This window comes from Trachurus trachurus, assembly GCF_905171665.1.
Source record: "Trachurus trachurus genome assembly, chromosome: 3".
Taxonomy (NCBI): Eukaryota; Metazoa; Chordata; class Actinopteri; order Carangiformes; family Carangidae; genus Trachurus; species Trachurus trachurus.
The window spans coordinates 37,330,487-37,350,574 of record NC_139893.1 but is presented as its reverse complement, the minus strand read 5'-3'; the positions used below and the strand labels follow the sequence as shown (position 1 = coordinate 37,350,574).

General features: G+C 41.5%; 1 protein-coding gene across 1 annotated transcript in view; it reads left to right on the top strand.

The window, feature by feature from the left end:
- Nucleotides 1–6,161: 6,161 nt before the first annotated feature.
- Nucleotides 6,162–20,088, top strand: part of cemip (cell migration inducing hyaluronidase 1) — a 147,454-nt gene continuing 133,527 nt past the window's right edge. The window contains exon 1 of the mRNA XM_083995386.1: nucleotides 6,162–6,347. Within this exon, the coding sequence (XP_083851512.1) occupies nucleotides 6,230–6,347 (118 nt within the window). The 5' untranslated portion in view covers nucleotides 6,162–6,229. The remainder of the gene's footprint in view (nucleotides 6,348–20,088) is intronic.

The following is a 20,088-nucleotide window of genomic DNA, read 5'->3' as shown; positions in this document are numbered from 1 at the left end:
AAATCATCATATGCACAATAGTCTGTTCAACTGTCAAAATTAGTCAACATACTGTAGGCTAATAGCATGAAAACCATATGAATTTCTTGCAGCATTTCATAAATTCATGACAGTAATTGACAGTCAGGTGAAATTAGAACTTGACTAACGAAGGAGGAGTTCCTACATCTCAGATGACCAATCAATCAGCTGTTTAGCTACCTGACTGGTGCTGTCTATGATTGTGAATGCTGCCAAACGAGTATATATAGAGCTTGGCTAGGGCTAGGGCCTGCATCGCGAGGGAAAATATCCGCTGTGATGTTGATGAAAATATGTGGCCAATCAGAGCGCAGCATATGGATGGTCAGGAGGATGAAGATGGTGGCCAGGAGACAGAGGGTGATGACAGTGATGACCAGCGAAAATGTCTCTACTCGTGAAACTTTGTTTACTGCACTATAGCCTTGGTATATTTTTTCTGTTTTTTTTGTGTTCATATTTCATACATGTACTAGGGCCCGACCGATTTATCGGCGAGCCGATTAAATCGGCCGATTATAGCCCGTTTGAAACTAATCGGTAATCGGCCAAAACTCGGCGATTGTCGCCGATATTTTCAGGAATAAAATGCAGGGAATAAAACTTGGTTTTACTTTGAAAAGATTCCCCCGCACCGGCGCCGACCTCATGACAAACTCCATCCACTACCACCTCAGTCACAGCACACAGCAGAGTGACTGATCTGTCTCAAAACCAGTGTTGCCACTGGCTTTCTGTTTCCCTTTTTTTTTTTTTTTTTTTTTTTTTTTTTTTACACCGCGGTCGGGTTGTGAATTAGGCCTAATTAATTAATGCTCGTCTCCAGCCGTGTTGGGTCCGAGATTCAACAAGCCGGTCGGGGTCGGGTTTTACCGTTATATACCGGCACGGCAGTATGCTCATTATCACCAATAAACACAGTAGATGAGGGAGGGAGTGACTGAGCTGAGGCTGTGTGACGGGTGGGGCGGGGGGTCCGCGGCGTGGAGCGGTGCGGGACTCTGACTGCAGCGGGGACTATTATGTCTCTGCTCCGTGACACTGCTGTGAGACTGACCGCCGGTGAGCGCTTTGACACGGTGCCGGGCACGGCAGCAACCGCTGATCGCTTTTGATTGAAAAGAGAGAGAGAGAGGGAGAGAGAGACGCCGTGCCGTGTAAAAAAAACAACAACAAAAAAGTATCACGTGTCATGACTTCCTGTATTTGGCCCTTCAAAATAAAAGCCCATATTGATTTTGACTTCATTTTGACAAGACAGGGCTTCAAATGTTTAGTTTTTTTCATGCAACCAATCGACCAATGAAATTTTAGTCGGCTAATGATTTTTTGGTCGACCAGGCAGCCCTAATTTATATATTATATAATATATATAGATATATTATTATAGCAATACAATTTTAAAACTTAATTAAAAAAAAAATAATAATCGGCCGATTAATCGGTTATCGGGTTTTTTTCCCCCTAATAATCGTAATCGGCATCGGCCCCAAAAAATCCATATCGGTCGGGCCCTAACATGTACAGAGAACTGTGTAGGCCTATACATTTTGTTTTTACAGTACATAATCTTGAGTTACTTTATGTAGGCTATATGAGAATAAAAATGGTTACAATTTCCTTGGCAATATGAGTGCAGTGTGTGTGATGTCAAACTTTGGAGGCTGCTCTTACTGTAAAGTCCTTTTCTTAGGTTTTATACGTCTCTGCCATAGTGACAAAACATCTAAGCATTTTGACTTGCAGTGCTCACAGAATGCCACAGGGATGATGCATTTTGGGGGCACTGACTACTTACATGAGAAAGAAGTTTGGTTTTGACACATAAGTAAACTGTTTTGGGAGAGATATGAGGTTCTGCAGCTCATCCATGGTGTTATGCTGAACCATCCAGTTTATTTTTGGTAAAAGCACTAAGTGAATGCAAATGAGCCAAAAGCAATTGAGAAAGATCTTTGCCATTTTGATGGTACTGACACTTTACATGGTAAAGGAATCTAGTTTTGAAGCATGTGTGAACAGTTTTGGGAGAGATATGCGCTTTTGCTAGTGAGCTGTAATGTTGTGCAGAACTGTAAGACTGTTTGGCCAAATGGTCTTATAGTTTTAAGAATGTAATTTCTGTTTCAAGAAATGAGCCAAACCAACAGAGAAAAACTGTAACAGCCTGAACTTAAATGGATAGTTCACCCAAAATTCAAATTTCACTCATTATCTACTCACCCTCATTTTGACTAAGAGCTGTGAGAATTTTCAGAGTCCTCCGTGCCCTCTCTGAGTTACGGGGGGGGGGGGGGGGGGGGGGTCCGCATAGCAGTATTTGTCCATATAATGGTTGTCAATGGATACCAACTTTCTTCGTCCAAAAAGACACACCAAAAGACATCCAAATACCTCCATACTGCTCGTCTGTAATGTCCCTCTTGTATTGAAGCCCCGACATGAAAGAGCAGTGAACCGAGACACTGGGAGCTTCCGCTACAAACAAGCTTAAAATATAGACTTATTTAATTTTTTTCGGAACAATTTCTCATGTTGGGGCTTCAATACAAGAGGGACATTACAGACGAGCAGTATGGAGGTATTTGGATGTTTTTTGGTGTGTCTTTTTGGACAAAGAAAGTTGGTATCCATTGACAACCATTATATGGACAAATACTGCTGCGCGGACCCCCCCGTAACTCAGAGAAGTCACGGAGGACTCTGAAAATTCTCACAGCTCTTAGTCGACATGAGGGTGAGTAGATAATGAGTGAAATTTGAATTTTGGGTGAACTATCCCTTTAAATGACTAGAGTCACCTTTTAGTGGGCGTGACGTGACCCCCGCCTGCTGTTGCATGGAATATGAGGCACAGCAAGAAGGTTCTGGGTTCGATTCTCCCTCTCTAAACTGTTTCCCTGTGAGATGAGAAACCCTAACCCTGACGTTTGATCTTTGTCTACAGAAATCTCTGAATCCAAGTGAATATTTGTGCCAGAATTTGTATAGAATGAATCGCCTTGTTGTTTACAACTACTTCCGGGTAGAATACCAGCATGAGAACAATAGTGACGGACGAGAGTTTCGCTATATCTAATTTTACATGTCACTATATCGCCGTTTAGACTAATCTGTAAAGTTTTATAATTAAAACTAAGTTTTATAATCTTGTAAAGTTTATAAAACCAATGATTGGACAAACATTACTATTTGTGCACATGTTTGTAATTAGTCATGGTTATCATAGATTAGCTGGGCTAACCGTTACCTGTTTAACTCTAATAACTCAGTGACTCAATAAACGGTCCATGAAAAAATATTTTTTCCAGCGGATATCTTAGTTACAACATGACTGAGCTAACTGGAGTAGTTTCATGTCATGTCCAACAACGGGAGGGTTTTAACAGCTGACGTCCTGATGTTAGCTTTGCTACTGCCGTTAGTAGTAATAGTATGTTTCTTCAATCATTTCAGATTTGTATAAACGGTGATAGGGCGTGAAAAATATGAAATATAGCTAAACTCTCGTTCGTTACTACTGTTCTCATTCAAATTACGTACTGGTTTTCTACCCGGAAGTAGGCTAGCTGTAAACAACAAGGCTGTTCTATTGAGCTTTGACCACTCTCTCAGGTCTCTGATCAGTAGAAACATTGTGTTTCTTCTTCATTTTTAAGCTTCTTCTCTCTTTTTCCCCGTGATCACAAGATCCCAGTTTTAGAACACTGAATGAAAACGTTACTGAGACATCTGATCACGCCCAGTGGGAGTGGGATGGTCCGTCCAGGTGGACAGTCTCCAAGCTCAATCACAGGCTGCCGCTTCACATGTAATCACACAATGGGAGGGGGGTCCCCGGGCTCGGTAGTGGGTATCCTGCATAACATCTCGTTATATATTTAGCTTGTTAATGTGTGCAGGTCCCTGTAGCTGGGGGCTTCACAGGAGGGTGCTGAGGATGCTGGGTGGGTCTGACCTTGTTTCCCACTCACAGCTTTCATTGATGTCTTTCTGAGATTTGAGCGTTTGTGAAGAACTAGAGCTGCAGAGAAGATCTTTGATCCCAAGTGATGAGTGATGGGTAGAATATTGTGTTTCTTATATTCTTATTTTGTCAAGCTGCTTCTCTCTCTGTTCCCCATGATTAAAAGATCCATGTTTTACAACAGTGATCAACAATGTAGTGTTTTGTAGATTATGACCAGAAACATTGTGCACTGGGTCAGAAGTCTTTTGAAGGAAACAGGCTGAGACAATGGGTCAGAATCACCTTCCTTCCTTGTGCACTCTCTCGACTCTCCGAGATGTTCTTCACATTTTTCTCATCACACCCCCTCCTCTCTGCAGAGTCAGACCCATCATCATTATCCGTCTTCCTCTCTAGAGCCTTGTTAGCTACAGCTTTATAAGTGCTAAGCCCCACCCCAGGACCAACCACAATCTAATTACAACAATTAAGGTACACTTCTGCATTCCACAACTTGTGATCAATGTTCCACATCAAACTACCGACTACCGATGTAAAACAGTAAACTGTTTCCATTGTGGTGTGTGCACTCACCACAATGACAGAGGAGAATTCTGTGTTTAATTTACCATTAGTGCCACGCGTGATCGGTGACAAGGCTTGTGTCAAATTTATTTTATTCAAAAATTACAGCCAGGCACAGTTTCAGGGGAAACCATGTCTCTCACATGATTAGTTTCACAATCTTCACAGTCATGGTTTAGGTCTGTGAATTCACAGAGCATAGTTCTCTGACCTCAGGTTCCTGCCATTATTACTCGATGTCCATCAATAAAGTATTTCATCTTGAAGGGATATTTAAACATTTTGGCTAATTCATAATCCCTATAGTTTTAGCAGTAGGTTTGTTACCTTTAATTGTCGTGCAAGCTATTTTTAGAACGGCGGAGCAGAGCCGTGAGCTGCTCAGAGCTATGCTACGGAGGCTAATGGGATTTCTTTCCCTCATCAAACTCATCAAATACACAATCCAACAACTCCAAAACGCTCTGGTGGACAAGTTGTGACCTACACATTCACCAGGCTATATTGTTTTCGAGCAGAGACTGCTTGCCGAAAAACTGATCCCGTTGGGAACGCACGTCAGCGGTTTCGCATGAATTTACTTCGAAAACAGCTGTCTCATCGCGTTCCGTTATTATCTCATAGCGTGGTGAATGTGCAGGTCACAACTTGTCCACCAGAGCATTTTGGAGTTGTTGGATTGTGTATTTGATGAGTTTGATGAGGGAAACCAAGAAATTCCATGAGCCTCCGTAGCGTAGCTCTGAGCAGCTCATGGCTCTGCTCCGCCGTTCTAAAAACAGCTTGCACCGACAATGAAAGGTAACAAACCTACTGCTATGACTATAGGAATTATGGCAATGGGCTAGTTTTCCAAAATGTTGAAATATCCCTTTAAACATCATCTCTTCTGCTGCATTTTATCTCCAGTCCACAGGACTCTGGGATTTAGAGCTCCGAAACGCTGTTTAGTTTCCTTTAGTCAACTCTGATGGTGCACAGCATGTAGACAGGTGAAGCGGAGGCACATGGTCACTTCTGCAGTTCTTTGCTGTTCCTCGTTTTGAAGAACTAATCTGTGTGTGTGTGTGTGTGTGTGTGTGTGTGTGTGTGTGTGTGTGTGTGTGTGTGTGTGTGTGTGTGTGTGTGTGTGTGTGTGTGTGTGTGTGTGTGTGTGTGTGTGTGTGTGTGTGTGTGTGTGTGTGAGTCTGGACACAGAGCTTTTATGTTTTATAAAATGTAAAGGTAGCCGTGTGTACTGTATGTAGCCTGAGTGCAGCAGTGAGAGGTATATCAGAGCAGGTCACGACCCTGCTGTTGATCATATGGTGACGACTGAAGGTCGGTTGTGTTATCTCCTCATCTCCTCAAAACAATTAATTGCCTGTGTGACGCTGCAGTGCTTGTGTGTCTGATATAATGTCTTTGAAGAACGATATAATGAGGTCCAGTGTTGTTCAGGACTCCTGTGCTGTGTGACCTGTCACCTGGCTGTCCAGAAATGTGACAGACCTCCCGTCACGCACGTTCACCGGGGAGTCCTCTACACTCGTCCTTTCTGCACATGTCTTACTGAGTCTTCTGCATTTCAATGTGATCTTCCAGGTGCCTTTGGTGCCCCCCCCCCCCCCGCCGTGAACTCGACGCTCCCCTCCCCTGCTCTGAGAGCTGTTCTGAGGCCCCCTGGGAGCTCTGATGCAACCATTGAAGGCCTCAAGTGTGAAGCCGGTCAGCAGCGGGTTGAGAGAGATGAAGGCGTGTTTCGTGGTCCTGGCGGCTCTGCTGCTGCTGCTGCTCCCTGCCGCACACACAGGTGAGTGCACAACTATCTTCTTCTTTCTTTATATGTATTAATATCATGTGTTCGTCAGTAATTCTATGGGTCATTGTGTAGAAAACGGGGGTGAATCCATCATTATTTCTTTAAGTGTATAACCTTGAAAGAAAGTGACAAGAATTTCAAAAAGAAATGAATAAAAATTAAATTGAATATAATAATACTGTAATATATAATATACCGATACATTATTTCAAGGCACTTTAATCTTCAGCAGTCTCTGATCACACCAGTCTGATCACAGCATGTGGCTGATTCCAGGCAGTGCTGCATGGAAACAAGTCACATAGTCTACAGTACAGTATGGCTGTGGGTGTTGGTTGAAAAGCTGACTTCTGTCACTTTTTCTTTGATGCAATTTATTTATTGTCTGATATCTTGATGCAGTATGTCAAAAAATGTTTGGTCAAGTGATGAAAAGATACCAAGCACTGGCATTGTAAGATATGTTGTTAGATGTGGTATGATAAGGCAAAGGTAAATGGGTAACACTTTACTTGAATGGGTATTCATAAGATTGACATAAAACTGTCATAACCATGACATAACAGCTGTCATAAACATCAATGAATACTTATGACAGCTGTGGTTAAGTGTCATTCGGTAAGTTATGTCACTTTTGATGCAAAGTTGACATTATTTGAGATGTCCTTGTTATGAGAACTTGACATAATTTTTAAAGTTTGGCAATTAGGTCTGCTATGACAGTTTAAATTGTCTTTATGTCAAATTGTCAGAACAAAAACATCTCAAACAATGTCAACTTTGCATCAAAAGTGACATAACTTTACTGAATGACACTTAACGACAGCTGTCATAAATATTCATTGATGTTTATGACAGCTGTTATGTCAATCTTATGAATACCTATTCAAGTAAAGTGTTACCGGTAAATGTTCTAAAATGGATAAAATAGCCCTTAGAGCACTAAGAGTTTAAGTCAAAGTTTTATGTATTTGTCTCCCACGGGAGAAATTTGTCCTGGATAGAGGGGGAATGCTGCACATACACAAAAGACAAAAGGCCATATAGTGAAAACATTAAAATAAATAGATAGTTGCAACAATGTATTTCGAGTGCAAATACTGTATGCATACTAAGCCAAAAAAAAAAAAAAACTAAAGAGGAAAAACCTGACATGGTTTGAAAGAAACTCAACAGTCCAGCCATGAGCAGCATTTCTACAGGAGAAGAGGCTTCCAACAGAAAACAGACAGAGGAAAAAGGGGAAGAAGAGAAGAAGGGAGAGAAAAGCCAGACCTAGAACAGGTGTATATTCACTGCTTGTTTTTACAGTCGTGGTAATGAGAATGATACTTCAATATTCATTATTTATGAAGATACGTATATGAATAATACTAACATTAATACTATTAGTAGTGATAATTATAACAATCACCATGATCATCATCAGAGAATTAATGCAATAAATAAATGACTAATGATGTTGCTGTGTTGTTTACCACAAACCACAGGAGACAGGAGACACAAAGTTAATGACTTGCAGGAGTGTGATATAAATGCATGGAGAGAGACAGCTCAGTGCATCATGGGAGTTCCCCCAGCAGCCTCGGCTTATAGCAGCATAACAAATGGAGGGTTCACGGCTCATTTCAGTCAGCAAGCGAGGAAGAGAGGAAACTCAGATTTTAAATGTAGAGAGGGCGTCGGGCGCCTGCACCCAGAGGAAGCTGGTTCCTGAAGGGGAGGAGTCTGATCTCTGCAGGCTCCGCCCCCTGTCTGACTCTTAGGGAAGCTAAGAAACACATGTAAGAGTTCTACTGGCATGATAAGGTTGTATATATGCAGTTATTAAGGGCTTTGTATGCAGAGAAGGATTTAGAATTATATTGCTGCAGAGAAGTTAATCTGATGGACTCTGCAGCTCCTGTCAGAACTGACGCTGCAGCATTTTCAATCAGCTGGAGGCTTTTCATTTCTGAATTATTGGGATGTTCTGATAATAGAGAATTACAGTCGTCTAGTCCAGAGGGAATAAATGCACAGACTCGTCTTTCAGAGACGCGGTATCATATTACTGATTTTCACAGTGTTGACATGGTAGAAGGCAGTCGACCAGTCCTCCAACCAGAACAGAACAGAACAGCTACACAGGTTGTTTGATCCAAACCTCTGGTTTCCACCTGGAGGGTATCTCCTGAAACACTGTAACTGAGAATAAGGGGGTTTCACACCTTCCTCATTTGGTCCAGACTTTCCCACTTTTCCGTCCCGTTTAAATTTAGCTCTCAGCCAGCAATGCTACGTGGAGTCCATATGGGTCCCACTTGGGCTGCAATTGTGGGCCCCATATGTAGCTTGCACCCAGGTTCCATAGGCCCCTACTGTGGTAGCCCATATATCCCATATGGGCTACCACAGTAGGGGCCTATATGGGCTACCATAGGTGCCTATATGGATCCTGGGTGCAAGCTACATGGGCCCACAATTGCAGCCCAAGTGGGACCCATATGGACCCCACATAGCATTCCTGAACCACGGTCTGACCAAAGACCCAGAATTTGGTCCGACCAAAGGAGGTGGTCTTGCTCCGGACCAAACTAAACCATTGACTTTTACAGTGTGAAAGCTTTTTTCTTTTTTTTTGATGGTTTGGACATTCTGGTGGTTAGCCTAACAAGAAGAAATAGTAAAGATGCAGTCGTCTTCTTTCCTGCCGATGACGATAAAGCCTCCGCATAACGAGTTCATCCGAATCTGAACTAGGCTCCATGTTGGACGTTAATGATGGTAGCAGTGATATAACAGTAGCCTATAATTATCATTGTTCATTCATTTTCCCACATTGCTGCTTTGCTGACCAGCTAATTTGAGTAGAGCTTCCGTGAGGAGACTATACATCGTACAAACCATCAATGTCAAGTGTAGGGACTGGGAGACGCAACATACATAGGTGATGAGGACAGGATGTCAATATGTCATAAACAGTTCTTTGGTGGGTTTGCATCAATGCAGACTGAAACCAGAACAACTGGATCAAATGTAGACAATGAGGCAAAAACACCAACCTTGGTTCAGACTGTGTAAAACGCCCTGAGCCACTCTGAAGCACAGGAGTGCTGGTCATGTCTACCTTATAAAACTGATAGTCTCACCAGTGGAGGGTGTTGAACCTGTCTACCTCCAGCAGCCATAGGAGGACGGTTTAGAGCTCAAGTGCAGAAAACAAAAAAAATGGTGGAGTGTTCCATTAAGTTCAGACTTTTTAAGAGTTTATTTTTAGTGTTGACTCTGCTGACACTGTGCTTCAGTCAGTGCGAGTCCAGGCTGCTGATTCATTCAGACTGACCAGTTTTCAGTTAGACAAAATGAGTCACTGTGGAGGTTCAGTCATCCGATCATTTACTGACATAAGAACAATTAAATATTTAACCGTCCACCAAGGCTGACGGGAGCAAACTGAGCCACTGAATTATGCATGTGGGAGGGGTTTAATCCTCTGAGTGTGTAAACGGGGAGGATCGTCTCTGAGCAATAGCTGCTTCTCACAGAATGAACAGAAGCCATTTTTATTGTGATTAAAAGTATAAGTCATTTTTATATTTCTGAGTCCAAATGAAATCAAAAACAAAAAAAACAGTACATTTGTTTATTTTATTTTATTTTTTACAGTTTAAAGTTTAGATGTACAGCACATGTGTGTGAAATATCATCAGGGGGGAAAAAACTCGTTCCAACCTCCATTCATCCAAAGGTGTTTATACGCTGCTCAGTTGCAACAATGAATTTGAAACAAGCATAATTGGGCTCGCTGATTATGGATCTCATTTGTTTTTACCACAGTATCTGCTCAGGGCAACTCAAGCATGATTAAAATTCTTATAATTATGTTTAGGTAACTCAAAGTGCTTGAATAAGGTCAGAGAAATAATGAGGTGTTGGTTAAATATTTAAAAAGTCAACAGTGCATAGATGTAAGTTGTGTTATAGCATTTACTGTATTAGTGTTTATGAAAAAAAAAAAACTGGTTCGTCTTTGAGAACCTTCATTGAACACATGCAGGACTCTAACCCCATGACAGTTCCCTCTCTGGATGAAAAGCTGTCAGTGAACCAGCAGCTCCTGAGCAGCCACACACACACTTGTGTTCCTGCCTGTGGACACAGAAGGACACATGCTTTCCTCTGTCAGATGAGGAGAGTAGTTATTCCTTTTCTTACCTCCATGCAAACAAGCTGCTAGAGGCCAAACAAGTGATCCTGGCTCTGCTGTGTTTGTTACTCACTGTGTGCACCTTGAATGCGCCTTATTCACCCAGTGAATTTTACTCAAGGTCCCGTACGGACCCGGAGCTTCAGTGTTGTCACTGTGACTTTAGAAAGATAAACTATAAACTGATAACAAATCCCATCTTCCCTCCCATTGCTTCACTGTGCTGCAGTGTTTAATGTGATTGCAAACAGAGGCTTTTCAAGCTGTGAGCAAATCTTTCTAATCACAACCACACAAACATCTCAGCTTGACACAGACCGGCTTTCTATGGGAGACTTGGTAACAGAGCCCAGTGTCAATGAGCTGCATGACTGGAACTGATACTATGGGATGTTTCTGTGAAGATTCATGGACAGTTTGTTCTTATCTAGGGCTGTCAATCTTCCCCCCAAATCAGATTCGAATTTCTAATGCGTCTGGTGTTAAATATTCAAATTAGGCTATATTTGAATTTTTAATGTTTGTTTGTTTAGCTTATTACATCTAGCGTCCACTAGAGGGCATTCCAACCAAATCTGTTATGTAACATTTTTAACACACTAGGTTTTACCAACTCAATATAAAACTTCAAGAAGGGAAAGCGAAATATTATAAGTAGTGCTGTCAAAGTTAACGCGTTAATTTTGGCAAGTAATTTTAAACATGTAACGCGTTTAAAAAAAAGAAAAAAAAGACGCCATTTTGTTTACTTCCGGTGGCAGCTGAACCATAACCTTTGGTGTCGTGTGCAGGCAAACCAGGCAAAGCATGTCTACCCCTATGGTCTACCCGCTGTAGTGCTGTTATTCTTCACTTTATTAAGTTAAATATTTTTTCATACGAGTAAGTAAGCGTTTAGATTCCCAATATGCGGTTAGTTTATCCACATGACGCCTGTTTGGAAGTTTGCTCCGTCGGAGCAGTGAAGCTCCGCCTCCACTTGCGGAGCAGCGACCGCCGCAGCGGGGCATCACAGAGGCAGCAGCCCGGTCTGCGGAGCCGGTCGGCCGGTTGAACTGCGTCATCACCTCGGGGTAAGACACAGAGCTGATTAACTGACCCGCAGGTCTTTAGAGGTTTACCGCCGGCTGGTGTAATTATTTTGAGGAGATACGTGTTGGTCTCATTGTTGATGAGTTTGTTTGAATGAAAAGTGAAACTTGTGAACTGGACAGAAGAGCGGCGCTGCCTTGGAGATAATAATATATAATATAATAATATAATAATAATAATAATAACAATAATAATAATAATAATAATAATTATATAGATAATAATATAATAATATAATATTCTGTGTGTAGGCCTAATAAATAAAAGTTTTGCAATGAACCGATCGGTCTAGGCCTATAGCTATTCAATTTAATTTACAGAGAGAAATTCAGTGCGATGTGTGTGATTTTCGTGCACGTCCGCAGCACAGCTTGGTAGAAAAAATATATATATGTTGGCGCATGCCCATAAATGGTCTGGAGTGGTCTTGATGGTTTTGATATTCAACCTGCACTTCAACACATGCAGGCCTGGGTTTTGTTATTTCTGTTGGAGGATATAAGCATGGTGCCTTTTTTGTGCCAAATTTATTCTTCACAGGAGAAAAACTGTGTTCAAAGTTTAAAGAAAGCCATTCAAATAGTCTTTGAATTTACTTTCTTTGTGTTTATTCTACACTAGGCTACTTTGATGATTATAGCCTACATAAATAAATATTCGTTATAAGCTCAAGTTGTAAGTGGACAAATGCAGTTTATTCGTTGATAAATTAATTGTAATTAATTACAGAAAATTGTGCAATTAATTAGTTATTTAGTTAACGGGCGGGTGCTGGTCTGCAGTGGCAGAGCGCCTACTGAGAGAACGGTTCCTGTAAAGTTCCTATCCCCTCTCTTTACCAGGAACTCCCATGGCTGTTGTAGAAGTCGTCCTATAGAGGTGCAGACATAGCGATCATGGAGGGAGACAGTTCTCTGATGCCTCTGTTCACGCCTTGTCAGGCTTTCAAGCCACAGAATCAGATGTCTTCCACCATCAGTCAGCACACAGGAAAAAGATCACACATTGTCATACTTGACATCCACATATCTGTTGAACTGGGCCGTTGTTGGGCCGATATCATGCAGTCTGAATATAACCATATCCATCTAACACTGTGTCTACACGGGAGAGTGTGTGTTTCTTTACTGTGTTTCAGATTTAGAGTTGAGTACACAATCTCTGTGGTTACCAACAGGAATAGATGTGGGAAACAACACGTGCAGTTATGCAACCTGTGCAGCCACAGGACTGATCAATGCTTCATGCTTCAGCTTAGGAGGTTGATGTTTGACAGAGTAGTTATTGCGATATTTAGTCTTATAAGTATTGGACCAGTTGAACAACAGGCCTCTGTGATGCTTGTGTGGCTGTAAACAGCACATCTAAAGCTGCTGCCTGCGTCGTGACGTTTGATTTGCTTTGCTGTGTTATTAAATAAAATTTTAATGATCCCTGTGTGGAAACATGGGGCAAACGGCAATAGAAAACATCAAAGCGGAGTCGGAGGGAAATGAGGATGTGATGAGAAAATCTGGAGAAAATCCTCAGAGTCACACAGGAAGTCAGGAATATGAAACTTTAAAGTACAGAACGTGTGAAAAATATCAGAGCGAAGCAGGTTTCAGCACGGAAAGCAAAGTTCAGCTTTGTTTACACGCCGTTTATCATCAGTTTACTTCCTCTCCGTCCCACTGCTGCAGCTTCACCACACTAAACCTGTTCTCTTTCTTTCTTTCTTTCTTTCTTTCTTTCTTTCTTTCTTTCTTTCTTTCTTTCTTTCTTTCTTTCTTTCTTTCTTTCTTTCTCAAACTTGCCCAGAAAGCCCTTCTCCCGGTGCTGATGAAATGTTGTGTAAGTTGTGAGTTTTTAGATGAAGGCGTGGTTCATGGCGGGGGGTGAAGTTTGAGACAGGAAATAGCTTTAATTCTGTTATAAACTGTCCAGTCTCCTTTGATGACTGTCTCTCAGTCATCACATCTGGGTCACACTCACAGACAACTCTTGAGTGACAGTTGTTTGATCCACGTGGTATTTTCATTGTGTGGTCTGCAGTGACGGACTGGCACCAAAAAGAGGCCCTGGCAGGAAGATCACAACCTTGGCAGCCACATTAGTTTGTTTGAATGTAAAGTGAAGCTTCTTGTTTGTACTGGACAGAAGAGCAGCACTACCTTGGGGCTCTATATTTCAGTCAATAAATGTTTTAAAGAGATAGTTCAACATTTTGGCAAATTGGCCCATTGCCATAATCGCTAGTCATAGCAGTAGGTTCGTTACCTTTAATTGTCGGTGTAAGCTATTTTTAGAACGGTGGAGCGGAGCAGCAGGCTGCTCAGGGCTCTGCTACAGTATGGAGGCTAAGGGAATTTATTGGTTTCCCTCATCAAACTCATTAAATACACAATCCAAAAACTCCGAAACGCTGTCGTGGACAAGTTGTGAGCTGCACATTCACCACGCTATGAGATAATAACAGAACGTTACGAGACAGAGTCGTTTTAGAGGTAAATTCATGCAAAACCGCTGATGCACGTTGCGTTCAAGGACAGTTTTTCAGCAAGCAGACTCTGTATTTACCCTGTATTTACCTCGAAAACGGCTCCGTTTCGTAACGTTCCATTCTTATCTTATAGCGTGGTGATTGTGCAGGTCACAACTTGTCCACGAAAGCGTTTTGGAGTTTTGGGATTTTGTATTTGATGAGTTTGATGAGGGAAACCAAGAAATTCCTTTAGCCTCCATAGCATAGCTCTGAGCAGCCTGCTGCTCTGCTCCGCCGTTCTAAAAACAGCTTACACCGACAATTAAAGGCAACAAACCTACTGCTATGACTATAGGGATTATGGCAATGGGCCAATTTGCCAAAATGTTGAACTATCCCTTTAAGATGAACAGATAGGTCTATAAGTCTCTATAAAGGCGGTAATATCCTGTAATGGAAACGACCTCCAGAATAGAACCTGGATGCACAGCTGCTCTTTTATTTCTCATATTCAAGCCATTGTTGGTATTCCTTCATCACTTGTGAGAAGAGGTCTCACCACACTCTTTGTGCATAGATAGCATCACATGATCTCACACTCACTGATGTTCCAACCTGAACAAAGCAGTAAATCTCTGAAAGGTGGTTACAGTCTGTTATTATCCCGTCCTCACCTGTATTTACAGCTGTGAGAGGACAAAATGCTTTTGAAAGCATAATTTCTCCTGATTTGTTTTCGCTGTCTGACTCACCTGGGCTGGTGGTTTTCTGATGGAGTTCACCCGCAGGTCGTGTTGTTGGATTAAGAAAAGAATTTTGCGAGAATCAGCAGTTTCACCCACAGCTGTCAAACACGGCAGCAACCGGCAGACACAGATCTCCAAGGACCGTCGCTCACTCAGGGGTGTGTGTGTGTCTGTGTGTGTGTGTGTGTGTGTGTGAACAGCTGCTGATGAGGAGCTTTTTTACTGTACACTCTATGTCAGGTTTTATGGTTTTATGGTGTAAGCATTTCCATGTTAATATCCTTCAGTGCTTGAAGGAGGTGGAAACATTACTTATTTCTGTCTGTTGAAATAAAGGAGACGGACAAAAATTAGACAAGACAGATGCACAAGTAGAGACTTGAGTGACTTAAATGTAAAACATGTGACAGAGATCCAGATGTTGGCACAACTAAATGAAGCAAACTGTAAAATAAACAACATTCTCATACAAAATTCATACTTTTTAATTGGAATCACCTGTGATTGAGCTCTTCAATGTTAATGAGTCCATATTCAACTTTTTTTTTACCAGCTTTAAAAAAAGGCAGAAAATTACACTTAAAGCAGAAGTAAGCGGAATGTTTGTGTTACTATAAGTCTTAAATAGTTCTATCTTCCGACAGCAATCACTTACATAGAGTGTTTGGTCCGAAACACGGGTCTGTCAGTCACTCTGCTCTGCTGTAAGCCGAGGAGAAAACTTTCCTTGTATCCTACAACCTTTATCCAATGAGGAGAGAGAACGGCATAAAGGGGCCACATTCCCTGAAAACTCAATGCTCTGCAATTTAAAGGTACATTGTGTAGGAATTACTCCCATCTAGCGTTGTGGTTGTATATCGCAAGCAACTCAGTCGTATTTTTCATGCTGCATTCACGTGAAATTGGGCAGACGGCAGACAGACGACAGCCGCTGCACGTAACAGCATAAACAAGCCTCTATGTAAACAAGTGGTCCGTCAGCACGAGGCAAAACAATACACGTGATAATATGTTGTCATGGCGATGCCGTATTGTTTACCTGACCCACGTTTTACCGTCTTTCTCTGGACTTCTGTGACTAAAATGACATCTGGTTTGTTACCGACGGCCGTCTGCCCGACTGCAGGTGAATGCAGCACCAGTGTAACGCTCCATTCCTCCTCACTGCGTTACCACGGTGACTTTTCACAGACGCCGACAGCTCCGGTGTCTCCGCTGAGTTTCCGTGGTTTCCTACCGTCACGCTGCCACTGAACGTAAAAACATGGAGACACCACATGGCAGCAGCACCGAGCTTACCCGCTCCATGGAGATATGAATGATATGAACGGCAAATTCAGAGCTGAAAGGAACACTTCACTTTGTTGATGGGGGGGTTACTGGTTAACGAAAAACAGACTTTTGAACCAAATAATCAATTTTCGTGAATAGACAACAGGAGAAGTTACACAATGTCCCTTTAAGTAAACACATGCAAAGACACAAATAATGTCAATTCAGACAAACATCTTCAAAAGTGACGGACCTGGATGTAGCACAATAAGATCACATCAGTGCAACATTTCACTATTACATACAATGCTGTAATAAACCCATCAGCCTGGTCCCACACTTTTTGTCCTCAGAAACACTTCCATTGTGTTGTGAGATTTGCAGCACGTTCGCTGTCAATTTGATGAAGATGTTTTCTGAGATTGTAGCGCATTTGTGTATTTGCATGTGTTTTCCTGAAAATTGAAGTGAGCTCTCCGGGCCACTGTAGAATGGCTGGTGTCTCAGGCTGCAAACATCTCTGCAGAGTAGACGGCCCCAGAGCGCCAACACCAGTCACCACAGCTGACTGCTCGTCACCAACCGATCAATCTGTGTTAGGCCTCTGGGAAATCTGCTGCACAGTTCAGGTTCCCGGCCGGTCAGGGCCACTGATGGATCCATTAGCTGGCACTGGCAGGGAGATGAGGTAACTGCCACACACACACACACCAGTGAGCAACAGCCTGAAACTTTATTGGGCCGACTGGACGGTAACACACATTGTCTCGGTGCCACCCTGATAATAACAGACACAAACCAAATGGGTTTATCACTTGTCACTCTCCTCTTGGCTGAGCAATCTAATAGCACCGTGTGCTGTTTTATCCCCATTTAGGCAGCAAGGGAGGGGGAGGAGGATGGGGAGGGAGGTGCAGGGGAATGAAAACAGATCTTCTTGGCTTAGACGGCTGAGGAACTAATGCTGCTGCATGTTACGACTGGTTTAATGGAGATTTTCTGATGCGTCTTGTGTTTTTAAATTACACTGTTTCCCACAATTACTCAAAAAAAAAAAAAAAAAAAACTGAGTGCTGCTTGTTCTGAATCAAAGATGACAGGTTGCTGTGTGTGTGTATGTATACATGCATACAAACGTGGGTGTGTCCTTCTCTGCTAGGACTCTCCCTGCCTCTAGAATTTCTTTCTGGGGAAATGAATGTTTGCATGAAATGAAACAAGAAAGACGCCCTCAGCCTCTAATGCATGGCACTGATGCAAACCTGTCGCTCATACAGAATATATATGTCCTTATGTCAAGAGTGGTGCTGCCATATGTGTCACCATATTACTATTATGTACATTAATAAATGCCTGTTTATAACAGATATGAGATACCAACATAAAATATATAAAAATATCTGAGTTTTTGACAAGTTGCAGCTTTACATTTTTACAACATAATTTATAAGCAACATACCTCTAATACGTATTTTATGTTCTTCTTTAGTTTAACCATGTCTTCTCATTCTGGGAAAGTGGGCTCAGACTTTAATATCAGTTCATATTAACATGGTTTGGGAAGGAAAACATATTTATATGTATCTGTATGCAGTATATGTCTGCTATATTACATAAACATGTGTATTTGAATGGGTTACACAAACATGTTAATATATGAAATTGTTTCCGTTTTTAGATTCATATTATTTCTAAAACATATGATTTTATTTTATATGTACTGTGTATGTGTGTTATATAACACATCATATATTATATTTGTGTAAGGGTGACTTTAAACCAAACGTAAGAGACTTCATATAAGTAGTGACGCCTGCTGAAGACTACAGTTCATTTCCTTTGCCCATCATTTAGTAGTTAACTGTGTTGCTACGAAGCAGACCAGGGAAAATGTGTCACACTCATAAATTCTGTTAATTTGCTCTTTTAGCTCCGTGTGTACCGTTCACATTCATCTGTCATAATTGTCTTGACTGAAGTGCAGCATGTGTGGTGTGAATAAAGAGTGTCGGTGTTTCAGGAAATCAAACAGACCCCACCGTTACCAAATTAAAAAAATTAAGCAGTTTCACATTTAAACTTAGGCTTTCTCTCTAACTTTCATTTCATTTCCATTTTGACTTTTTTGTGAAGTGAAATATAATATAATATAATAATATCTCATCTCTTCACACTTGATCAAGTGTCTTCACAAGTTTAGAGAGGGCTACACACGATAAATTATTTGGGAACAGCTCAGCATGTCATATGTATTTTCAGGTAGGACCTTCATCTTAGAAGTAACTACAGCTGTCAAGTGTACAGATGTTACTGGTTCAAAATTGCGGGGTTTTTCCTGCACTGCAGGATCGCGTGATCGCGTGACTTTTCACCACAACTGTTTTCCTCTAGGTGGCAGCACCGTACTAAATACTGCTCAGACGTTTTGGGGACAATGCTGACAGCCTGATAGCCGCGATTAGGAGTGGCGCTGTTCATGATACAGAATACAAGAGGATGAAAGGAGAACTAGCTGCAGACAGTAAATAATATAGTAGCCTCGTTTTTCAATGACAAAATGTAACGACGGCAGCTACAGTAGACTATAGCCCACGTCTCACTCTCTTTTTTCGGTCATCTGTCTCGTCATCTCCAAAATGTGTTTTTAAAATGAGCCAACTACAGTAGCCTACTGTGCAGTAGTGCCGCAGATTGGATGATGATTTCTTGTGAATGAACGGGTCTGTGTCACTTTGGGGCTGGGCGATAAAACATAGGATAAATAACTTTCCCTCGATAGAAGACGCGGCCGATACAAAGTCTATAGGTTTAATTCATCCATTTTTTGACAGACAACACAAACAGCCAGTGATAATGAGAGTGGTGACACCGTCAGCCATGCAGCCGGCCTGGACTTTTTATTTTTAATTATGAAGGATCATCTGCGCAAGGCAAAGATGATAGCATCAACAAAACACGGCGTAACACACGCGGCTGTATGGGACAGGCTTTTATTTAATTCAGAACAAACCGCTTAGCAAAAATGGAAAATATAGTCTAGGGGAGAGCCGGGTCGATTGATACACTTTTCATTTAAACGTCTTTTTCAAAGATGACGTTATGTACACAAACATTTTTATCATGTGATCAACAACTCACATGTGTATTTTCTTAGTTACAAGTGTAATTTAACACATATGTTGGATGATCGCGCTGTTTTATAACTTTGAACGTAAGTTGACATTTGTCTCAAACGCCCCACCTATGCGGGTCGTTTGAGACACAGAGGAGGGACGGTTGAAACAGCATGTTTTAAACAGAAACTACTGACATTACTCTCGTTTTTATGCAGCATATCGGACAACATACTAGTGTACTCGTTATTGCCAAAATGTCACATAATTTCTCACAATATAAATAGGTCAAATAAATATTTTTGTCCCGTGTGCAATTGTCAAGATCCGCATTTCGATTAAACTCGCCTTTCTTCTTTTGTACGAGTTGTTGGACAACTGCATTTTCATTTAATTTACTTATTTCCCTGCCCTAAGTCATGTTTATGGATACACAGTTGAACATATTGTCATTTTTCCCTCGGCATTTTCCCCTCACTTTGCTGAATATCTGTTGATTCACGTCATAAACACGAACATTAAAAATATGTGGTGTTTATTAAAAATACATGTTGTTCATTCAAATCGGTTGTTGTTCATTGCAAAACAGTTAGGCTATTAATTTGGTGATTTATATACAGATATTGATCGCGCAGTGTGACCACAATCACTACGCACGGTGGCGTGAGGGACATTTGAAAAAGCTGTATTAATCGTCCCTGCAGCGACTACTGACAATAAAACCTGTTTTGCCTCTAAACTTCAAAACTATGACATTTCATAATTTAGGACCTGTTTATGTACGAATTCATCTGTTGTTAGGTCATATTATCTGTGAAACGTGCGCTGCTCAGAGACTGGGCAGAACGGTCCC